Source organism: Chelonia mydas, chromosome 7 (assembly GCF_015237465.2).
Source record: "Chelonia mydas isolate rCheMyd1 chromosome 7, rCheMyd1.pri.v2, whole genome shotgun sequence".
Classification (NCBI taxonomy): Eukaryota; Metazoa; Chordata; order Testudines; family Cheloniidae; genus Chelonia; species Chelonia mydas.
The window spans coordinates 30,804,924-30,830,826 of NC_057853.1; the positions used below are offsets into that span (position 1 = coordinate 30,804,924).

At 43.8% G+C, this 25,903-nt stretch overlaps 1 protein-coding gene across 6 annotated transcripts in view; it reads right to left on the reverse strand.

Moving 5' to 3' along the window:
- The window catches only part of RTN3 (reticulon 3), a 39,880-nt gene that overhangs the window by 5,792 nt on the left and 8,185 nt on the right, over positions 1-25,903 (reverse strand). For 2 of the 6 annotated variants that reach the window (XM_043552307.1, XM_037905427.2), the window contains exon 2: positions 1,335-1,542. In XM_043552307.1, coding sequence (XP_043408242.1) covers positions 1,335-1,542 — 208 coding nt within the window. Of the gene's footprint in view, positions 1-1,334; positions 1,543-7,350; positions 9,643-18,675; positions 18,727-19,931; positions 20,195-25,903 lie in introns of those variants that run through there. The other 4 variants (XM_037905425.2, XM_037905428.1, XM_037905426.2 and 1 more) reach the window with 4 other exon arrangements.

A 25,903-nucleotide genomic window follows, 5' to 3' on the forward strand; every position in this document is an offset into this window, starting at 1 on the left:
AGAGGACTAACAAGGTAAGAAGCCCCAATGGACTGGCTCCTTCCAATGCCTTCCACGAGGAGCAGAGAACAACACCGAGCAGGCCCCACAGCCAGGAGGAAAGGGAAAATTCTTTGGGATTTGACCCTGGAAGTTCAAACCCGTTACATTTGCTACGAGAACCAGACAGGGTGAGAGAAAGGGCAGTGGTGGGGAACTGGGACAGCACCATCCTGAGTGATAACTGAGGGAAGGAGAGATCTTCAAACACATTTACACTTGCTTTGGAAGCGCCTGCCACATTTGAAGTGCCATCAGCAGGATTAGTGTGGAAGAACATCCCAGTACGGTGAATCTCCAGAATTGTGTGGCTCCGATCCAGTTAGTTCTTCCCTGGAGGATGTGGACATTCGCATTGTTTATGCACAGACCCCTTCACTGTGGCCTTGACATGAATATTGATGTTGAGAGGTATTTGTGAGAGAGGAGATCACAAATTGTCCACTCTGGGGCCAGGGCAGTCATGTAATGTTTGTACAGCACCTAGAAGAAGGGGGCCCAGCCTGGCCGGAGCTTCTAAGTACCACAATGATATAAAATGGATAATATGGACACCACCACTGTTTGGGTTCTAAAGCCACAGGTTCCACCAATTACTTTGGGAATCTTCTCTGCTGCAACCACTGGCAAAGTAAGGGCTTGTCTACATGGGGAACTACTCCTGATTAGCTACCTGCATGGACGCTCTTATTCTGGAATAAAAGCACTTTACTCCAAATTATCTTAATCCACTTCCAAAATTCCAAATTAACTGTTCCTAATCTGCTTCAAATTCACATCCGATTTTATTTCAGATTAATTTTCAGGTTTAGATAAGCCCTAAGCCATTTGCCTGATTATGGTAGCCACAAGGGACTGCAAGTCAGGATTGTGACCCCACTATAAATACACATTACAAGGCAGTCCCTGCCCCAACAAGTTTACGTTTAAGTAGTTTTGTTGCCCCCACTAAAGCTTGCTGTGTGTATAACAATCAGGATGCTGCCAGAAGCCCTTACTCCAGCAGAGGGCACAGATAGCTAGTATCACAAAGTCACTCCATTATGTGCAATGGTTCCGGTGGGGTGGGATGGTACCTAGCTCATGAACTGCAGAGCAGTTGCTCTTCTGGCACAGGATACAGATTAACCAGAAGAACAGAAGGAAACATGATATTGTGTGACCTATCTTGCTCCTATTTCCACTATACCAGTGCTACCACATGCTAAAGAGCTCAGGGCAAGTCATTCCAGTTAGCTATGTAACTGGAAGGGCAATCCAACGGCCACACCTCTAAGAACAAAAGATTGGCTCACTTGAATGGATGTCCCTCTTCAGACTTCTGTACGGCTTGGATGACAGACTTGTAGACTCTAAAGCTGATGGTGACTGACAGCAGCGCCAGGATGAGGTAAGAAACCACGCTGATGACACTGAAGGCGGCCAGAGACAGCAGCATAATCAGTGACGTGCCAAAGACAAAGCCTGTCTTCTTCACATCCCGCCAGAAGATCAGATCGTGCACTGCCAAGGAAAGGGACAAAACAAGGGGACGTTATGGAGGCAGGGGTAACAGAGCAGTGGAGAGTGCTGGACTGTGGGGGATCCAGCAGAGGCCCTTGTTAAGTAATCCTCACTCTGATGTAGCTTTACTGGCCTATAGCATAGGTTCCCTTGCACTATTCACTACGGACAACAGGGCCAGAGGCCTAATCACAGTCATGAATGCATTTGCAGATATGTAACATTAAACAGGTGTATGCTTCTTTAAGGAAGCCAAGAGGGAAAATCCTTTCAACTAGTGTTTCTTTAGCACCAGGTAATCAGTCTCAATACAACATATCTCATAGAACACAGGGGGTGGGCTCAAAGCCAGACAAGTGGAAACAAACCCAAAGCAGAATTCTCTTAGCTTTCAAATACTCAGCCCCACTGGAGAGAAGCAAGCATGAGCCTTGCTTCGCACCCAGGAAGTGGCGATGTTAAGCAGTTTGTGTAAAGTCACTCTGCAATATTAGCAGCACAGCTGGGAACCTTCCATCTTCTGCTCCTGCTAGGCAACGTTACCCTGTCAGAGAAGTGGGACTGTCCAGAGTAAGCTGTCATGAGACGCAGTCTGAGCAGGAAAATGCCTGCTTGTCAGTCACTGTGACAGATTAAAATCAAGTCTTTAAAAACAGCATGTAAGTTTGCATGGAGAGCATTTCCTTTATCATTGAAGATTTGTGTCTGAGTAAGGGCCGCTCCCTTCCATCACATCCATTTCTTCAAAGCCTGAATGTGCCAAGAAGTCAGCCCTGTGCCTCATAGGCCCTGGAATGGTTGGGATGTTGCAACAGAGCATTCTGATTTTGCTGGAGGGTTAAAGAGCAAGGCCATGCAGTGATGCACCAAGAAATATGATGGAGGGGGTCACCCGAATGGAGGAAGGCTAGCAGTCAAGGACACTGACTGTAAAATGAGAGGAGCCTGTTTAGTGCTGAGCAAGTCTTAGCAAAAGCGACACACAGAGCAGAACCGAGTGAGCCGAGCTCCAGAGACTGGAAACACAGCTGCAGTAGCTTCAAAATGTCTAAAGAAAAGGAGTACTTGTGGCACCTTAGAGACTAACCAATTTATTTGAGCATGAGCTCAAATTGGTTAGTCTCTAAGGTGCCACAAGTACTCCTTTTCTTTTTGCGAATACAGACTAACACGGCTGTTACTCTGAAACCTTTCAAAATGTCTATTAGCTAGGATGAAGTCATCACAGTCCACCTACTACGCTACCTCCCTCCCTCCCCCGGTCTCATTTTCAGTGCAATCCATTGTATGTTTACCCCAGGGGGACTGAAGACGAGTAACACTGGTCTTTCCCCAAAGCTCACACACCAGGTTAAATCACACCTCAGGCAGCCTTCTCATAGTACCCAGCCACCACACGCTGGTGTCGGAAGCATCAGCCCCTACCCATCACCAAATCCACAGCGGGGTCTGCGGTACGTACACAGCGCCCACTGCTGTGGTATCGAAGTACTGATAACATGGGTGACATGTCCTACTTACAATGCAACAGCATCATCTGCAACTATCTTTGGACTAACTTCCGCACCACAAATTGCTCTCTAAAGCTCTACTTTACAAATAAGCTCACTTCTTTAACAGCTGCTTAGAACTGCAATTAGGGAACCTGGTCCATGCCCAGGGTTTAATCTCAGTTCAGAATAAGGCAGATCCCTTTGTGTATTCCCTAGATTCAAAGGGCTTTGTTTTTCCAACCCTTGTAAATAATGTCACCAGACAGGAGAGGCACGATTTGGGTGTTAATTGCTTTGCCTGCAGTATCCTGCTTCCACTAGAAGAGGGCGCCATTGTCATTAATGGCAGTGTGAGGACTGAACAAACACTAAGCTGAAGAAGGATTTGCAGCAGTCTCCAACTGGTTTTCCCCTGCTGTTTATTCTACTAGAGACAGGCTGCTGGGGGGTGTGTATGTGTGGGGTGTGGAAGGGGGGAGTAGTAGTAAAAGAAAATTGGGCACCCAGTCAACCAGCACCACTCCCAGTAACACTGGCCTAATCCATGCTCCCAGCTCAAACTCTGCAAGAAAGCTATTCAAGTCTACTCCAGGCAGAACAAAAAGAAAAGGAGGAATTTCCAGGGTTTACCCCATGTTTTTCATGGCTGCTTTAGATAAGTTTAAGGGTTTGGTGAAGCTCAACTTTGAGGGGGAAGGTTTTTTGTTTTGTTTAAATATCCAGGGACTTATTGTTTAGGCATTGTTTAAATATCCATGCTGCTAGTGCGGCAGCTTATTTAAAAACAGACCTAGCAGTGTAGTGTGTGGGGCAGTGTGGTTAGAAAACAAAACAAAACAAAAAACCCCCAAACTCTCCCTTCTGGCCATCTTCAGATTGAAACCGAGCAGACAGCTAGCCGTCTAGTTGTTTTGGAAAAGGATAAAGGGTGTCCATTTTCTCAAGTTCCTCTCCCAGGCAGTTTCTGCACCAGCAGCTTGGCATAATTGGTTTTCAGTAACTGTCAGAGCAGCCAGAAGGGAAGCGTGGTAGGAGAGGAAGTGAGAACAATCTAAGATCTCTAGGTTTGAATTATAATGCTGCTGAAGGCAGATTACAGACTGTGGCAGATTTAGCAATTTTATTTTTACCTTGTGCAAGCATTAAGGAAAAAGAGCCAGGGCTGATGGATGAATTACGATGAACATGGGAAGTGCAGTAACTCAGATCAGAGGTTAAGGAAACATTCCAGAATCTCTAACAGACTTTGGCTCCGTCTGATTGCGCTATCTTTGCTTGCCTATTTACAATCCCCTGCCTCCTGCTGGTCTGAGGATCATAGGCTGGAATCAGCTGCACCTTCATGTGTGTACAGTATTCTAGCTTGGATTCTTGTAGCCAAGCAAAATATGAACACGGTGGGTTGGAAGGGAGGAGGCATATTAGGAGCCTGAATTCCTTTAGCATGCAGCAAGGACGCTATATGCACTATGAGCACAGGACCAACAGCTCAGGTTGTGAAGGCAGATGCTTCAATCCCCTTTGGTTCAAAACAAAGCCCTTTCCACTCGGATTAAGCTCCTACACTGCACAGGAACCAAAATAGGTTAATGGAGTCTGCTTCGTTCTTTACAATTCGTCCCCAGCCAGATCCAGAGCCCTCAGAAGAGGACAGAGGAGGCATTTACAAAGCAGCACAAGGCTGTTACTGTGAGAGACAGGAGAGGCGCTCTCTGAGCTACGAAGGAGCCTGGCAACTGGCCAAAGATAAATTTATAAAAAACCCTTTTCAAATGGGTCGCTCTCTCCTGACCTGCAGAAAAATAGTTTATCCATGAAGGGATGCCTGACTGTCAATCTCACATGTAACAATGCAGAAGGGAATCACTTCTGCCAGCCAAATTGCTGGAGAGAGCGAAAGCCAAGAACCACAGTTTGTCTGCACTGTATTAGACCAAACTAGAACAAAGGAGAACAAAGCCAGCCTCCCATGGAACGGGCAGGAAGAAATACACCGAGGGGGTGTAACTGCCTTGGTCACATTCTCATCACAGAGAATTTTGGTTGGCGATTCCTAGGCCATCTCTGTTATGCCGGAATTAGAATCCAAGCATCTCTCAAACATACATGTGTTTTTAGCCCAGTATCCAAGGATAAAGCTCTCCGCACAACAGCCATACGAGGTACCTGGATCTCTTATGTCAACAAAACTGCATCATACCTCACTTCTGTGAAGGCTGGCTGCACTTGATGAAAGCAATGCCTATGGGTGAAGTGTGGACTAGTATTCACACAACAGTATCTTTTTGTTTCCTGCCCACACCTCAGGTGAGTACGTTTGTCAAACTAAACTCAACTTCCACTTGGCTTTCCTCTGTTACTTAAGCTTTCCTCACTTCCCTAGAAAACTGTGGGATTCCTGACCTTGCATTTGTGAACATAAGATCAATGACAAGATGGAAATCACTCAGGTCATTTAAAACCCCACAGAAATGTATTCTTGCATGAACATTCCTACACTGGCAGTCTTCTCTCCAGTTCCTATGAAAATATACCCCTCTGTGGGCTGAATAGAAGATTTAAGAGATTCACAGGAACCGGATATGGAAGGGTCTCATCTCCCTGGCAGTGCAGGATGCAGATTTGCTCATTACAATGTATTGTCTAATGCCCAGTCCAAGCAATGTGTCTTCCACCACTTCCCTTGAAATCTACAGATCACCCTATTTCTCTCCGTTAGCCTCCCAAATAACTGAACTGTCCTTGGTGTTTACACCCTTTCCCAACTCATACTGTCCTCTCCCAGGACTGCTTCCATTGAATCTCAAGGAAGGACATATGGTAGCTTAACATTTTTGAAAACATGACCCTAAAGGAAGATTACACATCCTGGGCCCCACCTCCAGTCGACTCAACCACGCTCTCGGCTTGCCAGCATTTAATTGTTCCTTGCATTCAGCCAGCATCTGAACACCAAAACAGGGACTGGTCACACTGATGCTCCAAAGACAGAAGCTATTTCATTCAGTGCAGTTCAACAACTGTTCAGAACAGACTCTGGCCCCTCACATTAATGGAAATGTTACTTGTGTCACCAGTGCCGTTCCATTCACTTGAATGGACACTAACTGAACCCAGCTATAATCTTTGCATAAATTTCTTCCCAATACCCGTTATTTTATGTCCATACACTAGATAGTGGGCTTTGAAAACCAGATTGAAATTTATCTTCCCAGCATAACCACACTGGAACTGTGAACAGAGTTTCTATTCAGGCCTCTTTCCAATACATACTTCCCTGCCAAGCCAAGCCTTTATCTTCTGTAAAGAAATTTTCACAATAATCTCTTATAAAATAATCGGTGCTTGTGTTTGCAGACATTTCGAAAACGAACCACATGATGCAAAAGCCTCAGGGGCTTCACATTGTTAAAAGAACTGTTTGTGGCCCTGAATATTTGCTATTCTAGTGGGCCATCTGATTTGTGTGTAATATGGATTAACACAGAAATACTAGTGGAATGGACATTGGTGGGTCTTTTATTCCCAACCTCCTATGCCCCAAATTATTCCCCCAGCAGAGTTCTGACCTCAAGACTCCAGGCAATCTACTTGGGACATTGTTATTGGTGATTTTACATGCAAGGCATTCAGAAAATACAGAAATGGGTAGCAGTAGATTCAGATTATAGAGCCAGAAGGGAACACCGGGATCTAGTCTGATCTCTTGTATAACGCAGGCCCACAGGACTGCCCTGAATTAATTCCCCTTTGCTCTGATTCAAACTTTTCAGAAAAACATCCAGTGTGGATTTAAAAATCCACCATAGCCCTTGGTAAATTGTTCCAATGGTTAATTCCTTATTTCCAGGCTGAATTTGTCTAACATTAGTTTCCAGCCATTAGACCTGGTCAGACCTTTGTCTGCTCAACTGAAAGGCCCTCTATTGTCAAATTTCTGTTCTCTGTGTAGACTGATCAAGACACTGCTTAACCTTTGCTTTGTTAAACTAAACAGATAGAGCTGCTTGAGTCTCTCACTGTAAGGCATGTTTTCAAATAATTTACAACTACAAGACAGACAGACTTCAGCAAGCAAACAGCTCTGTTTGGAGAATGGTAGAAAGCACGTGGACATTCATGAAGAAAAGTTCTCAAGGAAGGAGGAAAACATGATTAAAACCACCCAGAACCCAAGATGTGCTCTTATACCCACAATGCAAGTTAGCTGGTTTCCTTTGTAAACCTAGATTTCTAAGGGTATTAACAAGGTGAGTGTCTGAGAAGCAAATAAGGACAAGAGACTGGTATTGTATTTCCAATATAAAATGTTTACCTGAAAACCCAGTCAGTAGCCTCACTAGGGCATGTTCTACTGGAGATCCAGCCACACTATCCCAGACAGCTTCTTTGGGGATTTCACCATCAGTACTAATGTGAGCTGTGGTAGGGGCAGGCTTCATATCTGTTTGCTGATGGATGCAGAGAGGTCTCTTCTCCAAGGCAGATTTCTGAGCAGGTGCTGAGATGTCATGGTCCTGTGCTGTTCTTTCCCCTCCCGGTGGGGAGATTTTACTTTGTGTTGGAGTCTGCTTCTCATCCAGTTTTCCACCTAGTTCTTTGAGGGCCTTAATTGTCAGCTGCTCCTGCTCAAAGTCTTGAGCTACCGTGGGAGATCTCTGAGAGAACAAAGGTTTCTGGAAGTTGCCCTTGTCATCAGTGATGCTTCGCACAACATAATCACCATCCACTTTCACATCTGACCTATTTGCCTCTTCTTTACAAAGAGATCTTCCTGGAGGAGTGGTTTTCAGAGCTGCAATTTCAGCCTCTGAGAAGGTTTCTGTCAGGTTCTCCAGAGACTCATTACCCTTGGACTTCAAGCATTCCCGCATGAAATCCACAAAGTTCTCCCCACGTAAGGCATCTGGATGCTCTTGTTCTTCCAAATTACCCAAGGGCAGAGAGAGGGGGACTCTCTCGTTCGGCATGTTTCTAAGATCCTTCAGTGGAGCTGCTGTTGGAGAAATGCTGAGATTTTCACCAGCGTTGAGTGGTTTTCCAAGGAGACCTGGATCCCAGCTGCTTGAATGCTGCATATTTATAGACATCAAGTCCAGAGTGGATGACTTAGGATGCTTTGTTTCAGCAACTGGACTCCCTCCAACAATGTCTGGATGTGCTTCTATAGTTTCAAAGTCATCCGTGAATCCCTGATTATCTTCTGGTGTCTTAGAGGGTGAATGACCGTCTCTGCTGTGTTTGTGCAGCTTGTTAGGTGCCTCTTCATTATCTGCAATTATCCAGTCTCTTGTTTTGCCAGCAATTACTGGAGCTAAGGTCAGCTTCTCCACTGGTGCCACGCCGCTATCTGTGGGTTGAAGGACAAGCTTCTCATTTCCATAGGCCAAATCTACGGGCACATCCTCTATCACTGTGTCATCAGATTCGCCAGAGCTGTCTGCATCTGTGATTTCAGCCAGGCCAGAACTTGGCCAGCTCCCATCAGCCTTCAGTTCAACTGCTGCCGGTGAAGCAGTCTTCATTTTAACAGCTTCTTTGTCCAGAGGAACATGTTTCTCAAATTGAGGCTCTGCTAAGTCTGTATATGCTCTGTCTTTCTGCTGGACACTGACAGCGACAGGATGAGGGGAGGGTGCTTTGCATGCTTCTGTCCTGTTGCCTGCTGGCTGCGTAGGAGTGCTGCCAACCTCTTTGGAGGGCATTGCAGTTACGTCTGAGGTTTCAGAGATCTTGTCAGAATGCTCTACTTTAGGAATCAAGTCCCAGTTCAACAGCTCATTTGTGAAGCTGTGCATCTCACGTACACATTTGGACACTTCTTCCAATGCAGCTGTTGTACCTGAAGACTGGCGTGATAGCCCGGGTCCTGTTGGAATGCTGTTCCCACTACGAGTTTTCACCTGGAACTCACAGACACGGTCTTCTGGGATATCCGTAAGAAGCTCTCTCTCACTGTGCATCACCCAGTTGCTACTAAGATCACTGGAGTTGCTAACTAATGAATCCTTGTACTCTTTATCAAATGCTGCTTTGTCGATAATCACCTCAAATGGCGATTCGGGAGAGTCTTTTTCTATAGTGGTCTCTCCACCAGATGGAGTGGAAGACTGCGGATAGATACCTTTGATCAGCGGTTGCTCAGCATCTTGCTTCTGGTCAATCAGGAAAGTAAATCTGGATTCACTGCCTGTAGTGACACTCTTGGTTTGGTCCATAAAATCTTGGTCCTTACGTCTGCTTTGTTCAGCCTTACCATTTTCTGACAGGCAGATTCTGGTGCCCTTCACATACGTTTGTTCTGGGGAACTAGTTGAAATCACTGGGCTGTAGGAATGAGGTTCTGCTCCAGTAGAAAATGGGGAGCCTTCCGACCCAGGGGACCCAATGGATGTTGCCTCTATTCCAGAATCGGCACTTGGCCCACGGAAGCTATCCATTCTTTTGTTGTCTACAGCAACCACCAGTTCTTCCACCTCATTTGAGGGAGGGGGCTTGCTGTCTATTTCTCTGCTGCTGTCTGCCCAAGCTGTCAAGCCAGGGGTTTGGTTTTCAGATCCCAGAATCCCTGAAGCTGCCTTATCAGAGAGAGGAGAAGCTGTCCTCTCTGAGGCCAGGATTTGAGAGAGGGAGAGATTCACAGAGTGCAGTTACAAGTTAAAAGTCAAGCAGGCAACATGCTCTCTTGGGATCTAGGGGGGGAAAAAGACAAGACCCGAGACACCAGCCTTGGCAAACATGCAGGGAACTGCCAGCCATAGGACAGGAAAGCCACATTACACAAGAGGTTGCAATTTACTCCAATACTTTCCAAGCTGCCAGTTTACAGCTGTGATTTCATAGCACATGAAGGGGAGTGTTAAGGCCTGCAAAATTAAGTACGCAAAGCAGCGGTGGAGGAACTTATGCATGCTGAGCGGGTTAACAATAGCAATACAAAATAAGTGTCTGAACTTTTTGCTGCATGCTACTTAAGGCATTGATGGAACTGCAAAACAAATAGTACAGTTCCAATAAGAGCCTAAATTCACCATCACGCAAATTAAAGTGACTCCTGAAAAAAAACTGAAAGCATCAGGACACCCGCACTGTAATGTCAATACTGTAGCTATTGCCTCTGAACTATTCACCTCAGTATATGGAAGGAGTACGTTCTAGTTCGCTTTCTATGTGGAGTGGAAGGCAACTAGTCCTTCCTTGCTCCACTCAAGCATGTGGGTGGGGTTCTGCCCTGTTCTTGCAGCGGGGGGGGGGGGGGGGGGGCAAGAACGTTAGTGGCAACATACCCTACAGAGCTTGGATGGCAGTCCCTGTCAATAGTGTCTAGAAAGGCAGTCTGGTTATACCATCAACAGGTGGTGTCTCATCTAGCACTTGCATTCTAGAGTGCGGGAGTTTATAGGGTGTGTGTTCTACCATCACTCAAGTCTCCTTGAGCTTTGATGTGCTGTGATAAAAGCTTCACCCAGTGTTATTGCAGATGCGCTCAGAGCAGTTTCTCTGATTACACTGCCAACAGAACTAGTCTGAGCTACATGCAGTGTAGAGACACTCCCTCCAAACAGAATTACAATTGTGAAAGGAGCAGAGGTTGGGCCAATCCCTTTGCAGGTGGGAGAGAGTGCGCCTCAGGCATAATTTGGGTCTATGTGGCTGCAGTTCCTTAGCGATTCAGCCATGTCGATCAGCTTCGAAACAACTTCATACAAGATGAATCAGAGCAAGTGCCTGGGAAAATGCGGGCTGCATGCTTTGAAAAGCACAGCATAGAAGAAGGCTGCTCAATGCAGAACCGTTAGGATTTCACATGGAATGCTGTCCACTTCCTGATTAAGTTATTTACATTAAAACATGTTGCTGTTTCATACTGAACACAGATGTAACAAGGCATAAACCCTTGAGATCTGTCTTAACCTACATGCTAAGAGGACACCTGCGATGTAACTGACTACCTTCCTACCACCACCACAACAGGCTTCCCAACACAACACTTCAAAGAAGGGGTTTGGAAAAATAAATGGCCAATTTATTTTAATAGGTTAGCTCACACCTAGATAACATTCATTTCTACTATCTGTTATATGATCTGTTGAGTCTGGAAAATGGTCACTTATACACACCTCCCTCTCTGCTGAAAGATGCAAAAACATAGATTTTTTTTTAAAGCACACTATGTATATTTCTAGTTTGTCCAGGAACATCTGTCAGGATATTCTGAATGTCTAATCTGATGTAAGTATGCTTTACACTGCTCTACACTCACAGTTCAGGCAATATACAGCTTCACACATGAAAGTTAGTCTCCAATATAGGGTTAACATTGCCGCAGGATCACGAATGAAGTAACGTATTTGGATACAGCCTGCTTGCTGTGCAGGCTCTGTGCAGCAGTAGATATTGACAGGGCTTGCTACAATTATATGAAAATATTACTAGCATCCTAAAAGGGAAAGGTTTTTTGTATGGCAAGTTAACTTCTAGCCCTCTGGGGCACCTGGCATTGTCCACTGTCAGATGACAGGACAATGGGCTAGATGGACCTTTGGTCTGACCCAGTAAGGCCACTCTTATGTTCTTAAATGGCCAATAGGAAACATAGCTTCCCATGATTTCAAAGGGAGGTTTTGGAATCCCCATCAATGGAGGGTTATAAGAACAGGTTAGACAAACACCTGTCAGGGATGGTCTAGCTTTACTTGGTCCTCCCTTAGCGCAGCAGGCTCAACTACAGGATCACTTGAGGTCTCTTCCAACCCTACACTTCTACGACACAGAATACACCCAGTTCATTCCGTGTGGCACTCATGCACGTTCAAGGAATCCAAGCCTGAACAAGGAGGAGGGGGTCGGACAGAGCATGAGAGGATTTAAGGGCAGCTGCCCTGAAGTTTTAAGCTGCCTGTACATAGCGGTTCTGTCTAAACCAAGCTTACACTACAAGGAGTAGAAACTATTTTCCTGTGTGCCTGATTTTCAGAGCCTAATGCTCTTGAAGTCCAAATGAGAGCTTTTAACCTGGCAGAGGACGGTCACTGTGAATTTTGCTTAGTGTTCAAAATTTCTACCCATTTTCAGAAGGTGCCCCAAGACTCTTCACCACATGAGAAACACCTCAAGTGTTCAAAACCCAACTTTGAAATTATCTTCCTAACATTTCAGCTGGTAGACCCTCAACAGCCATTTTCCACAGTAGCCCTATAAACTTAATACCAACATTCAGGAAACGTTGTTCTGGTGCTAGGAAGTTGTTACCTTAGAGTAGTAAAATGTGCTATGCAAGTTGGAAGAGTGACCACTACTACACAAAGCATCATCCAGGTATTTTCTGGATTCATCTGGAGGAAAACTGTACTCATTTTGAAGAAAAATTATGGTTTAAGTGAAATGAATTCCTAAGTTTACTAATGTAGGATGGCAAAACTATGTGTAGATCACTAATGGCCCCTCTTTACTGGAGAGCACTGGCAAAACATGAAGCATGTTTCTCATACTTTTGAGTAAAAAGTTCTTCCCAACTCTGCCTGCATTCTCCCACATGGGGACACACAAAACTGTTAGGACTTGAAGTAACAAGGTAAAGGATGACAGAATTCAGCCATGAAATTAAAGGTGCATCAGGACTTTTCTAGATTAAGAGTGTGTGGCAGTCACCCGTGCAACTGGAAGTCTTGGTCAAGATGTAACAGCTTTAGGGGGTACAGGGACGGAATGTTGTCCTTCCTAAGGCTAGAACTTGAGATATTAGACGGATCTGGTATATTCTAATGCAGTGGTGCTCAACCCGCGGCCCCCGGGCCACATGCGGCCCAATTAGCACACAACTGCAGCCCCGCAGTGTGCTAAAATAAACTGGGTCTTGGCTGCCCGGCCCCAGCTGCCTGGCCCTGCGTGGCGGGGTCTGGGTCCTGGCTGCCCAGGCCCAGGGGTTTGTTCTTGGCCCCACTCTGTTGAGGGGTCTCTGGGCAGGGAGCGCTGGGCTTAGGGGTCTGGAGCAGCCCACAATTGTAAATCTGTTGAGAACCATTGCATTAGAACAATGGTTTTTAACCTTTTTTCATTTGCGGACCACTAAAAAATTTCAAGTGGAGGTATGGATCCCTTTGGAAATCTTAGACATAGTCCATGGACCCCCAGGGGGTCTGCTGACCACAGGCTGAAAGTCACTGTTCTAATGGATCTATAAAGGTTCATTTCACCAAAAAACAAGGCTCTACAATTAAAAGGTTCATCTGAATCACAGGCCTCCTATATGTGATTGACTTGTATTTTCCAAATCAGAGTATGCATAAAGAAAGACACTAGAATCACACTACAAAACCCATATTAAAGTCAGGCAACTTGGAGAGAGTGATCTTTTAGTTTCTAGGGGGAAAACACTCAGATGTTTCTTATGGCTTGAGGGATAAGAGACTGAAGGAAAAAATATTCATAGAGTAAGGCCAGAAGGGAACATTAGATCATCAAGTCTGACCTCTTGTGTATCACAGGCCAGAGAATTTCATCCAGTTTGCACTGAGCTCAAATGAGGCTCTGTCCTGTTAATTTATGATGCATGAAGGTGGCATGAAAAGCTGCCTTTTAAAAAACTGTTTCCTTTTGCTTTTTTATTTCAAAATGGAGGATCAACACATTTCTACCCAACTTCTCTATAGAAATATGAAAAATTGTTAGTATCTGTTTAAACTGCAATGGCAAGCACACACTTAGGGAATACTGATCTGGTATGCAATTCCTCTGTTATAGTCATAGGACTGCCAAACTGGACCAGATCTGGGTCCCATCTAGATCAGTATCCAATCTCCAAGGGTCCAGATGCTTCAGAGGAAGATGCAAGAATCCCACAACAGGTGTGCTCATTTATAAAGTCGAAAAACAGGTCTAAGGTACTCAATTGCCCTCTCATCTCTTTAATATGAGCACTTCACAATTGTGAATATGTTTATCTTCACACCCCTTTGTGAGGTAGGGGAAATGTTCTTATCTTCATTGTACAGAGGGGAAATTGAAGCCTAGAGAGACTAAGTGTATGTCTACACTAAAAAACACTACAGAGGGCACAGCTAAAACACTGTAGTGCAAACACTTAACTACAGTGATAGAAGGTCTTCCTCGACCTAGCACTGTTGACACTGGGGCTTAGGTCAGATTAACTAAGTGTCTCGGGTTGTGATTTTTTCACATCCCTGAGCAACGTAGCTAGGTCAGCCTAGCTTTCTAATGTAGACTAGACCTAAGTGACTTGCTCATGGTCACATAGGAAGTCTGTGGCAGAGCAGGAAATTAAATGTGGGTTTCCTGAGTCCCAGGCAAACTCCCTAACCTGACCACTCTTCCTCTTTGGGTTCAAAGCCATTTTAAGAAATCCTACAAAAGCTACCCTTAGAATGGGAGATATCAGTAGGAGCCTTGCTCAACTTACAGGTCAAATCAACTTGCTATGCACTCTTCCACATGATAGAATTCAGTGTTGAGGTAATTTCTCTTTCAGATTTGAGAGTTAGCTTATATTTGATTCTCCGTCCGAAGTGTTCTGCATCTTGCTGTCTATACCACTTGCTTAGTTGGTTTGCATAAATTCATAAGTAAAATTTGCTACGTCAAAGTCTAATGATATGTTAGCTGATGGAAAAACATGAATTTACATCGGAGATCTGTAGCAAGCTAATTAAGTGATGTAGCAACCACTACATACTTATCACTTTAATAGGGTAACAGACACTTGATTCCGAACCTTTAACAGCATGTGCATACACACAAACACCAACGCACCCCCTAAGTGATTAGCTTGAAAAAAATATTCAGGCTTTTTTTGCCACTGAACTAATGTGTGTTATTTCTAATCCAATCACATACAACAGACATGAAGACTGAAGCTAAAAACGTGCAAAGCAGTATCAGCACCTGACAGCCACAGCACCAAGATAGGAAGTTAGCCAGCAGACACTTTGCAGTCAAGCCAGGTTGCAAAGGACTTTAGTAACGGGGACAGAATAGAAAGAAAAATGTTTTTTAAAAGGCTGTAACCGGCTAACAACTTTGTTCCCACCGCTTGCCCCAAAGTTCTTCAGTATTGCAACTTCCTATTCCAGATGCCTGGAGTGTACTGCGTCAGCTGGGTGAATTGGTTAGACAGCCAAATAAAGAATGTGTTTCTGATACTGCATAGCAGGCTTTACCTTAGATTATCCTATTCATGTAAGTCGGGAATCAGCTCTTTTCCTTAGCCCTTTTTGAAGGAGGACCAGCTTTGAAGTTTCTTAACCTTCTGGTCAGCTAAGGCATGACAATCTTTCATTCTACCCTGGAGTTCTGGCTGTCCCTTATATGCGGGGGGTCACAATTTATTCAAGTTGAATTGTGAAATCAGGGTTCAACTAGCAACTCTGGTGGCTCCAATAGACCCAACCTTTTGTTTATCAAGTTAAATGAACAGCACCTCCAACGACAGGCTGATACAAGGGCTAAGCTGATGCATTCATATCTTGTCTGAATACTTCTGGTGTTTCCAGCACCCAAAGTTTCCTAAATTTCAAAAGGTCTGTGCTGAAAAATTAGAATTGGTGGATGCAAGTTAAATCCATATGAGAATACTCCTAGATTACAGACTCTTTTGCTCCATTTGGTTTTTAAGAAATTGTACTGCTAAGGGATTGGATCTAGTTCAATTTGCCTATAACTATCATATGTCTTGTCTCTACGGAAAACTTGTACCATTTTAACTATGCCGGGATAGTTAGAGCATTAAAACATCCCCCCCTCCCCCCACAAGTGCAGAGGCATTTATATCAGTATAAAGGTGCTTCCTGCTAGTATACCTATTTCTATTTAGGAAGGGAAATAAATTTTACTGGTATAAGACAGTTATACTAGTAAAAGGATGCATCATATACCAGGGGTTGTACTGGTATAACTGTGTCAGTTAACATCACAGCCTCTAAACAAAGTAATTATACTGGTACAAAATCTATGTGTAAGACCAAGACTTTGGTTTAGTGAACGGCTTTGTTCCTGCAGAGCAGTGGTTTTCAAACCCTTTTTCTGGCCACCCAGTTGAAGAAAACTGTTGATGCCGACAACTCAATGCAGTTGGGGATGAGGGGTTTGGGGTATGGGAGGGGGCTCTGGGCTGGGGGTGCAGGCTCTAGGCTGGGGATGAGGGGTTTGGGGTGCAGGAGGGGATTCTGGGCTGGGGCAGGGGGGTTGGAGGGGGGGGTCAGGGCTCTGTGCTGAGTCGGGGATGAGGGGTTTTGGGTGCAGGAGGGGGCTTCGGGTTTGGGGGGGACTCAAGGCTGGACCAGGGGGTTGGGGTGCAAGAGGGGGTCAGGGCTCTGGGGTGCAGGAGGGGGCTCCGGATTTGGGGAGGGGGGGGCTCAGGGTTGGGGTAGGGGGATCAGGGCGTGCAAATGGGGTGTGGCCTTACCTGCGGCGGCTCCCAGTCAGCGGCGCACCAGGGGTGCTAAGGCAGGCACCCCGGAAGCGGCCAGCAGCAGGTCTGGCTCCTAGGCAGAGGTGTGCAAGCGGCTCCACGTGGCTCTTGCCCACAGGCAACACCCACCTCCCCCCACCTCCCATTGGTCAGAAACCAGCCAATGGGAGTACGGAGCTAGTGCTTGGAACTGGACCTACAGCTGGCTGCTTCCTTAGCTGGGCAGCACCGCCAACAGGATTTTTAACGGCCTGCTCAGTGGTGCTGACCAGAACCGCCGTGACCCAGTGCCTTACATTCTGCGATTCAGTACTGGGTGGCGACCCAGAGTTTGAAAACCACTGCTGTAGAGAATGGAAACTTAAGTCATTTCCGACTCAAGCAGTTTTCATAGCTTAAGTTCCTCCTTATACTAACAAACTATGGGCCAATAGTTTATCTCCCCATCCCAGATTAGAAAAAGGTGGCATATTAAGGTACCTGTTGTCTAGTCATTTCTATTCTGTCAGCTGCTGCACTTTAGCATCCTATTAAGTATATGGTTTAGAAAGTATATTTGGTTGCTTCACATGTATAGGATGGTATCATTTGCATTCATGACAAGACATGGGATGAGATGTGAAATGGTGAGAGGACACAGCATTCCCCACTCCTACACTGCCTGAACTATACCGATGTCAATTTCCTCCAGGGAATCCACAGCATAAGCTAAAGCACTGATGCATTTGCATTACTGTACTTACTGTTAGATGCATCACTATATGGTGGGTCAGAATTTCATATCAACAGCAAGCTACTGTAGCTACCAGAGAAGACATAGGGAGAGGCTTTGCTATTCTCTCTCCTCAGCTGTTAGGTCAATTCCACTAAGGCACTGCATATACTAGTAGCCAAGATGTTTTGCCAATACCAGTTCTGGTGGGGCCCACTGTTAGCAACCAATTTAATCAACAGGTCACAATTCCCAGCTTTTAGGAACATAATCCTACCCAAGCCTAAGCAGAATTATTCAGAGGAACAATCACTTATTTTAACTCTGAGCTGAAGGGATTTTACTTGGGATTTTCTAAACAGGTTTTCCACTGACCAGGTTCCCAGCACAACATACACCTTTCACTAATCAGACAGAACCTATCATCTTTGTAAAATGCTTTCTGGTAGATATTATCCCCATTCCACAGACTAGCAAATAAGGAGGGGAAGTGACTTGCCCAAGGCCCATATGGCAAGTCAATATCAAAGCTAGGGGTAGAACCTATGAAGCTCAGTCCAAGTTGCCTTCTCTAACTACTAGACTACTACTTCTCAAACTGGGGGTTGGGACCCCTCAGGGGGTTGTGAGGTTATTACATGGGGGTCGCAAGCTGTCAGCCTCCACCCCAAAGCCCACTTTGCCTGCAGCATTTATAATGGTGTTAAATACATAAAAATGTGTTTTTAATTTATAAGGGGGGGGGAGGGGTCGCACTCAGAGGCTTGCTATGTGAAAGGGGTCACTAGTATAAAAAGTTTGAGAACCAGCGTACATGCTGCCTCCCCTCAAAATAATGAGGGGCTTATAGCAGGACAAATAAAGCACAGTGTTCCCCTCCAACTTTCTCTGCATTCCTGGCAGGACTGCGCCCAAGAAATGCGCAGACTACAATGCCAATTCTCTATCAGCAGCAGGATGAAAAGAAAAGCCACAACATAGTATGGGCAGCCAGTCCTACATGTCAGCCGACTGCCTCCCTGGATTGTGGTACTAATCCACAAAGAATTCAGCAAAAGACAAGACTATCAGTAGTTTCCCAGGAGTTTTCCCCACACAAACAGCAGCAAATCTGTCCTGTTCTCCCAAACCTCTATTTCTTCAGGGTCGTTATGTACATTAGGAAATCCTGCACATGCTCCTTGGCTCACAGCTATAGATCCCTTTTGCCAATTTGCTGTTGATAGCATTAGCTAACTGCTGTATGAGGAGGGAAGAGCAGATCTTTATCTTTCTTACACGAAGAAGAACATATTATGCACTAGCAACCAGGCCATAAGAGAGTAGCTTGGCTGCACCAGATCATTAGCCAACAACTGCTGAATGGTTCACATGGTGAACTGTTTTGAAGCTACTTATAGATTTTTAAGGGATAATTCTGGACAAGAGAAAGCCTTATGCCCCAGTTACAGCCTTTCTCAACATTTTTCTTTTATTAGTGTACAAGAAAATGACAGACTTGCCTTGTGAAGTCGTAAAGAGAGAGACAGGCTGAGAGGAAGAAACAAAGGAATCTGAAAGAAAATATACAGGATGAGAATTTGACAGTTATACACACTGCTTTGCAGTGAACCTCAACAGGTGCAGAAATGCTACTGTGGGAGAAGAGTTTCTTAATCCATTCACTCACCTTTCTGCAACAGCTCATTTACTTTTTTTTTTTATTATTATTAAACGAAGCAACTATGAATATTAAGCCAAGCAGTCAGTTTCACCCCATCTGCTTAGAAAGGATACGTCTCCATAATATACTGTTCCATTGTTACTTTATGAGGGAAATGGGGGACAGTCAGGGCTTGTGTGAATTCATTAGGTTTTTGTTAGGGTTTTGCAAGTGTCTTCAGTACTATGTGCACATCTTCTGAAGTGGTGGTAACTGCATCAGCTACACCCATCTAATAAATGGGTTTTCAGTGCTGCCACAATAGACTGTTAATGCAAGTGACACCAATGCAAAAAAGCTTGAACACATGTTAGTATATGTGGGGTTACTGAAAGATGCTTCCCTTGTTAAAAGTTTGATTCCCACTTGTCTTAGCTATAAACTACACATCTCCCCAAACCCACTACAAAACAAAATAAGTTTACTCGAATGAAGGCTACATGGGAAGGGTACTATAGATCCATTCTAAACATCCAACTTCAAAGACAGAATCACCTCTGACAACTACATAGTCCACTTTCTTTAAATATGGTTTTCTATTCTCATAGCAGCTCCTAACAGGGATCTAAAACAGCCTTCATTAAAATCAGACATACATTATACAAAGAAAAAAGACATTTTAATTCTGTGCTTCCTAAAAAAGAAATACTGACGTTCTATTACTTCATTTAACGTGTGCACTTTATCTCCAAACCAAAACCCCACCATTACACCACTGTCCCATAATGCACCAGTTCTTATCTTAAGAGATATCTAAAAAAGACTGTCTAGAAACAAGGGGATTTATTCTTATTTCCACCTGCAACAGCAGAAAGGAAGTTGTTGGACTCTATTCTAAGAAAGACAGCCAAACCTGTGGAATTTTTGTCTCTTACATGGATGTGAAAATATGGCCTTTAGAATTTAAACTGATTGTACCATATAAAGGATGAGTTCATCAGTCTCTGCATATGAAATTTCAGAAGCTTATTTTTCACATTTGAAGTACATGGTATACCATGTACTGGAGGCAGCATGGTCTAGTGGACTGAGCATGGGACCAGGAACCAACTATACTTGTTATGATCAACTTCCTGTGTGACCTCAAGCAAATGCCACCGCCTTCGTTTCCGTTTCCCACCTCTAAAGCTTTAATCTTGAGGTCCAATAAAAAGCAGTAGCACAGAAGAGAATAGAACCCTGGAGTCCTTACTCCCAGTCTCTTGCTTGAAGCACTAGACTGTGTTCCCTCTTTGTTGGTTTTTTGTTTGTTTGTTCAGAACCAGTTTATCCAACTCTTCAGACAGCTGCAGGTGACTCATTTACCTTCCGCTATAATCCTGTGGAAACAGAAGGACAGCAAGTTCTGGAACTTCAGGAACAAAGTTGCAAACGTTTTGCCAAGAATTCCACTGGGTCTACACAATGGGAAGAGAGTCTACCAGTCTAACTTGACAGCCGTCTCACTTTCCTCCCTCAAAAGCCCCCTTCTTAACAGCAGATTTTAACATAAGAACTATTTATTTCTGCTTTGCATAAACAAAAATGGCTGTTTATAGTTGTTCATCAGTCATGATTGGGATGAGAAGTCTGCACAGGGTCTCCTATTGACAAAAGCATATTGTGTGGCTTCAGATTGCATTCTTCAGTCCTAGGTCTGTGTAGCTGAACAGAGATCCAATGGAGAATTATGAAGATTCTTTTACCCTCAAACCCCGTGCCTGTATTCATTATGCTTTTCAAACCCCAGATGCTCTACCAATGAGGCTATTTAATGTCTTTACCCATAGGAATAGCCTTCAAGTAAACATTTATTTTGATTTCTCAGAGTTTGTAAGAAGCTTGCAAAGTTCTCAGAAACCAACTGCAAGCCTGACATTTTTCATGCTTTGAAACTCAGCTTGTTTTACGACAGACCCTGAATCTCAGACAAAAAAAACCACAGTACGGCCAATAGCTGTAGGATTTTGTAGTTTCAATGGACTGTAAATATTTTCTACCTGGCTGTATCACCTCTCAAATGCCAGAAAGCACCCCAAAACAAAACAATTAGCCCCGTCCAGAAGAGCTATACCTTAGTATATTGATCCCTGACCAAGCCCTTTACTAAGGCCTAGGATTTTCAAAAGTCACTAGCGATTGTGGGCATCCCAGTTTTTGGTTAACCAGTTTTCCACACTTTAAATGGGCCTCATTCAGTAAAGGAGGAGCACCTGCCCACTTCAGACCAAGATGCTTTAATGGTATCTTAAGGTGGGCACCCAAGAAAAGTTGAGTCACTCAAAACCACTGGTTACCTGTGAAAGCATTGGCCTAGTGCTTCTTCTACTTATTTCCTTGTTACACCCTCCTGCCCTTTTATATCAGGAGTAACCAACAGGTTTTAACAAGAGATGCTCCAGTGAATTGAGGCTTCCTCTACTCCACTAGAAAGCCTGGAGCTGTAGTGTCTCAGTGTTTTTGGTCTGAGTGAAGGCTTTAGGTGCAAGCCTAACAACTATTAAATGCTGTCTAGGAAGATAAAGCTCAACTCAGTGACATCTGCTCCCTTCTAATGATGGGCCCGAGAATGGTTTGTGCTGTGGTCAAAGCTTCTCATTTCGGAGCTGTGATTGGGTGGAAAGGAACACGTGAGCTCTCTTCAGCAGGACACCTGCGAAGACAGTCTAGCCAAATGGATTAAGTATGGAAGCTATAAGGGCAGGCTACCAGCATGGTGATAAATCTGGTTTAGAGAGCACATAATGCTGGGAGCTACACTCACATTCAGACAGATTAAGTGACCCATGGACCATGTGTTCTATTGGTATTATGAGAGGCCTGTAGATTTAGACCCAGTGCTTTAACACTGGAGATACAGCAATATTCTTACAATACATGAAGAAATATCTAACAGGTGGAGCATAGCAAATTAACCACAACTGGTATGGTTATACTAAGACTTAGCAGGATCTAGTAAAATAAAACACTCTCGTGTGCCAGGAGACCCAAGCTCTCACCCTGTTTCTCAGCACTTGTTATATGACATCAGAGCACATCACATACTACATGACTCAATACTCTTATCTATAGTACTTAACACAACTTATTGTAAAGTGCTTTCAGATTCTTGGATATAAGGTGCTGAGTGCTAAGCATTACTGTTGGTACAGTTCTGAGTCCCCAGTGGTCAGATGCTGCCTTTTATCTAACGGGAATGGATTATATTATAGATATACAAGTGTTTATTGTATAAACACAGTACGGCACAATATAACTACGCAATGTGATCATTATTTACTTAGTCAAAAATGGTGCTACCGTTTTCCATCAAGAACCTGTGATATGTATATCATCTTTCAGCCTCTCTAAACCAAAGTCAAAGATCTTACTTTCTGGTTTGAAAGACAATTTGCTTTTCTTATTATCTCTGGAATTACTTTATTCCTCCGCGTGTATTACTACTACTTCTTTTCTCCTCTATCATCAAGCCGGTAATTTTTAAGTGGACACTGATAAGCCTGTGACCTTAACTGCTACCAAACCAAACCAGTTACTTAAACTCCCAGCTAGGCAACAGCCTGCTGGATTCTGTAAGCAGAGGGGCAACTTATCTCTTAGATAAAGCCATTTCGGCTAGCTGAGTTGGAAAGGACTTCTGATTCATAACATGCAGCTTCGAATTGTCACATCAGATGGGTTTTATTATTTAAAAGTAAGTTACATTCTGTAGCTTCAGAACTTCATTCGTCAGACACACAGCCACTGGTATTTTAGGTGTTTCGAGATTCAATTTTTCATTAGAAATTAGTGCTGGTTTCACAGCCTGGAGACAGATGTCCTTCATATTTATCATACAGCAAGCACAGCACAGATAACAGCAGTGCATGCTTCTCCAGCACTGTCCAACCCTCTCCAAAAAGACTATCCTATCACTGACCTGCTAGCTGAGATGAGGAGACCATCTGCAGAGATTGAAGGGGGCAGCTGTACCCTTCTGGGAAGTTTCAAAGTTAGCCTTTGTTAACTAGTAAAGAATGTCTTAACTAGTCCTCCCTTGAATTAATCATTGATCAGGGAGCTGCCAGTTATGGTGGTAACCAATCACGAGCACACTGCCCATACCAGCACTCCCCCATTAATGCAGACATGGAGTTGGAATTCTGTCTGGCATTTCTTTGGTGCCGAATACAATGTACACCCAAAACAAGAAGGCAGTCTGGCAACTTTGCCCCTCTGTGCTATGGGAGAGAAATTAGGATGTCTTACACAAGATGGAGCATCAGAATAGCAGACATGCTTGCTGACAGCTTGGCCGCTAACCTCACATTTGTGAGGCATGTGATTAAATAAAGTTATTGTTAAACTTGATCTGAGCTATGTTTGAAGTTCAATTTCAGGTCATGGAATGGTTATTTGACACAACTGCATATGCACCATTGTGTCACATCAGTCACTGAAATAATGGATAAAAATAATTCAAAGCAAGCATATTATTTTTATGAAGAGCTACAAAGCAGTAATAATAACTATGAATGAGAGGGGATAGCTACAGATTTGACACTAATTCCACATATTGATGCTCCGCAATGTTCAAATCCCAAGCAAGAAGTGGAAGAGGAATATGAACAGCAGCTACACTTCTGAAGCCTTTCACTTAGTTGCAGTCAACCCCCTCCAGCTATTTAAAAGAAAGTTTTCTGGGGATCAGAGAAGCTTTCAAGGATACAGAATGCTTGTTACTCATTCAAGAGACTAGCTTCTGAATCTCATCTAAAGGGCATTTTAACAGAAGGATAATGCTTAAGAAACTACTCCACCATCCTCATACAAATTCAGATACAGTTGAATAGGCTTTTCAGGCACCTCTTAGACCTTTTTTTTTACTTTATGTTTCTATTAAATCAAGCGGAGATTTCTACTCCAACTGCCTATGTAATGTCCAGTCATGGATGTAGCAATTTTATCAACCTTAACTAGCTCTCGGAATCAACCAACAACATGCAGGGGAGTCTCCTGGCCTGCAGATTCCTCCACCACCATTTCTTTGTGCCCACCTATTTGTATAAAACCTTGAAATCAGGTTTTATCCATGAATCTGTAGTGTTTGATAACAACAGACTGTGTGGTATAAGCTTCAAAAATACTATGCTTGTTAGACCAAAAGGTTTTACAACCTTAACCACGGAGCCTTGATTACTTTTGTTGTAAGCCATCCCTGTGATTTTCCATTAATTAAGGACTTGTTTTTGTTGCTAGGACAAATGCAGATCTCCCGTCAACAGCAGTTGTGAAAGAGTGGCTACTGAATGTGGCACTAAGTACCAGTGCTTGGATGAAGTGTTTCCATGCCTTTGCCTTTACCACTTAGTGAAACCATGGTGTATGGTACCAGTAGAGTTTTCTTATAGCTGTATTGCCATAACTAAGGGTTTCAGTGTTTCTTAATACCTGGCCTCTCATGCACCTCCCATTGGAGAATATTAAACAGGATTGACTTGTTTTGACAACCAAAGTCAGAACCACCAATAGCGTCCTCCTTCTCCTTGACAGAGTTTTAAGGACAGCCTGGATCATTATGACCGCTCACTTCGAGATCAGGGACTGGATGGGGCTCTCTTCAGATCCCCTTTACACCACTTCATGAACGTCCAAAGGGAACACTAAGCAAAGCACTCCTGCCGATCCTCCCATGAAATCAGAAGTTAAATCTAGACCTTCCATACAGCAGCAATACTACCATGCCACCTGGATTTAATGCTAAACAATAAAGTTCAAGACTTCTGTCATCCTCTTCAATATTGTGTAGTGTCTCAGAGCCACAAAGCCTAACCATTCCTACCTTACAAAGGTCATCTGTAAAAGAGTTAACAATGAAAAGTTACTTCTGTTCACAAATGAAGTAGTGAGTCCATTCTTAAACAATCATGTGTGTTTTCATCCTCTCATTTCAGATACTCTATCCACTTACCCTTCCATCTAGCTTATATCACTAGGATTTCCACTTCTTTAAGCCAATTTGTTGGCTTAAGGACATTTACAAATTTTTGACATTACTTTGAGCAGGCTGATTCCCAGCCCACACCATGAAAACATCCAGGAGTAAAGCCCAGATGCTTTCTCCTTAAGAGGATCACACATCATTTTGATTTTTCTAGCTGTAGAACAGGACTGATTTGTGAGACTGTCTGGTAACAGTGCAGTCTCATATGGACAGCGGATGCGTTTTTCCCATTGTTTAGAAGAAAATGAAGGTTCAGGAGCAACACAATAAGCCTGCAGCCAGCACTTACTGCTGCAGACTGCATTCAGTAGCACCACAAATGCTCCTACAGTGTTCCTACATTGGCAATATTGCAATTATAATATCACTGTAGGTTTCAGAGTAGCAGCCATGTTAGTCTGTATTCGCAAAAAGAAAAGGAGTACTTGTGGCACCTTAGAGACTAACAAATTTACCTGAGCATAAGCTTTCGTGAGCTACAGCTCACTTCATAGGATGCAACATGTCTATTCAAGACACTGCCAGACTCTGAAACACTTCAGTGATGCAACAAGTAGTAATGTCAACTACTAGCTATGTAGGTTTCTTTCCAAACAATGCCCAGGACAGCACCCTGATGATACAAGCAGCCCTGCAGCTGGTTTGGTATTATAAAGAAAGCAAAAAAGGCCTGCCTTCTTCTGTCAACTCTTCCATAATTAAGTACAGTAACAGAGTGAAAAGCTGCTGAGAAGTCTATGGTCAAAGTTTGCATATTTTTCAATCTCAGGATTGTTTTCCCACATTCTCCCCTAGCAAATCTGACCATTGGAGAAAATAAACTATTATTATTTGCAGTAAAATATCATGGGGGAAATTGAGACACAGCAAGGTGAAGTGTCTTGTTATAGTAACTCCGTGACAGAGCTCACAAACGATTTTTTACACCCAAGTTTCTGCGCTAGTGACTAGACAAACCTCAATCTCCCTGCCTTCTAAGACCCAGAGAATTATAAAGCTGATTCCCTAACGGCAAAAAGTAAAGTATCCATAAACAGGGCGAATGATTTGCCTTAATTGGGTTATG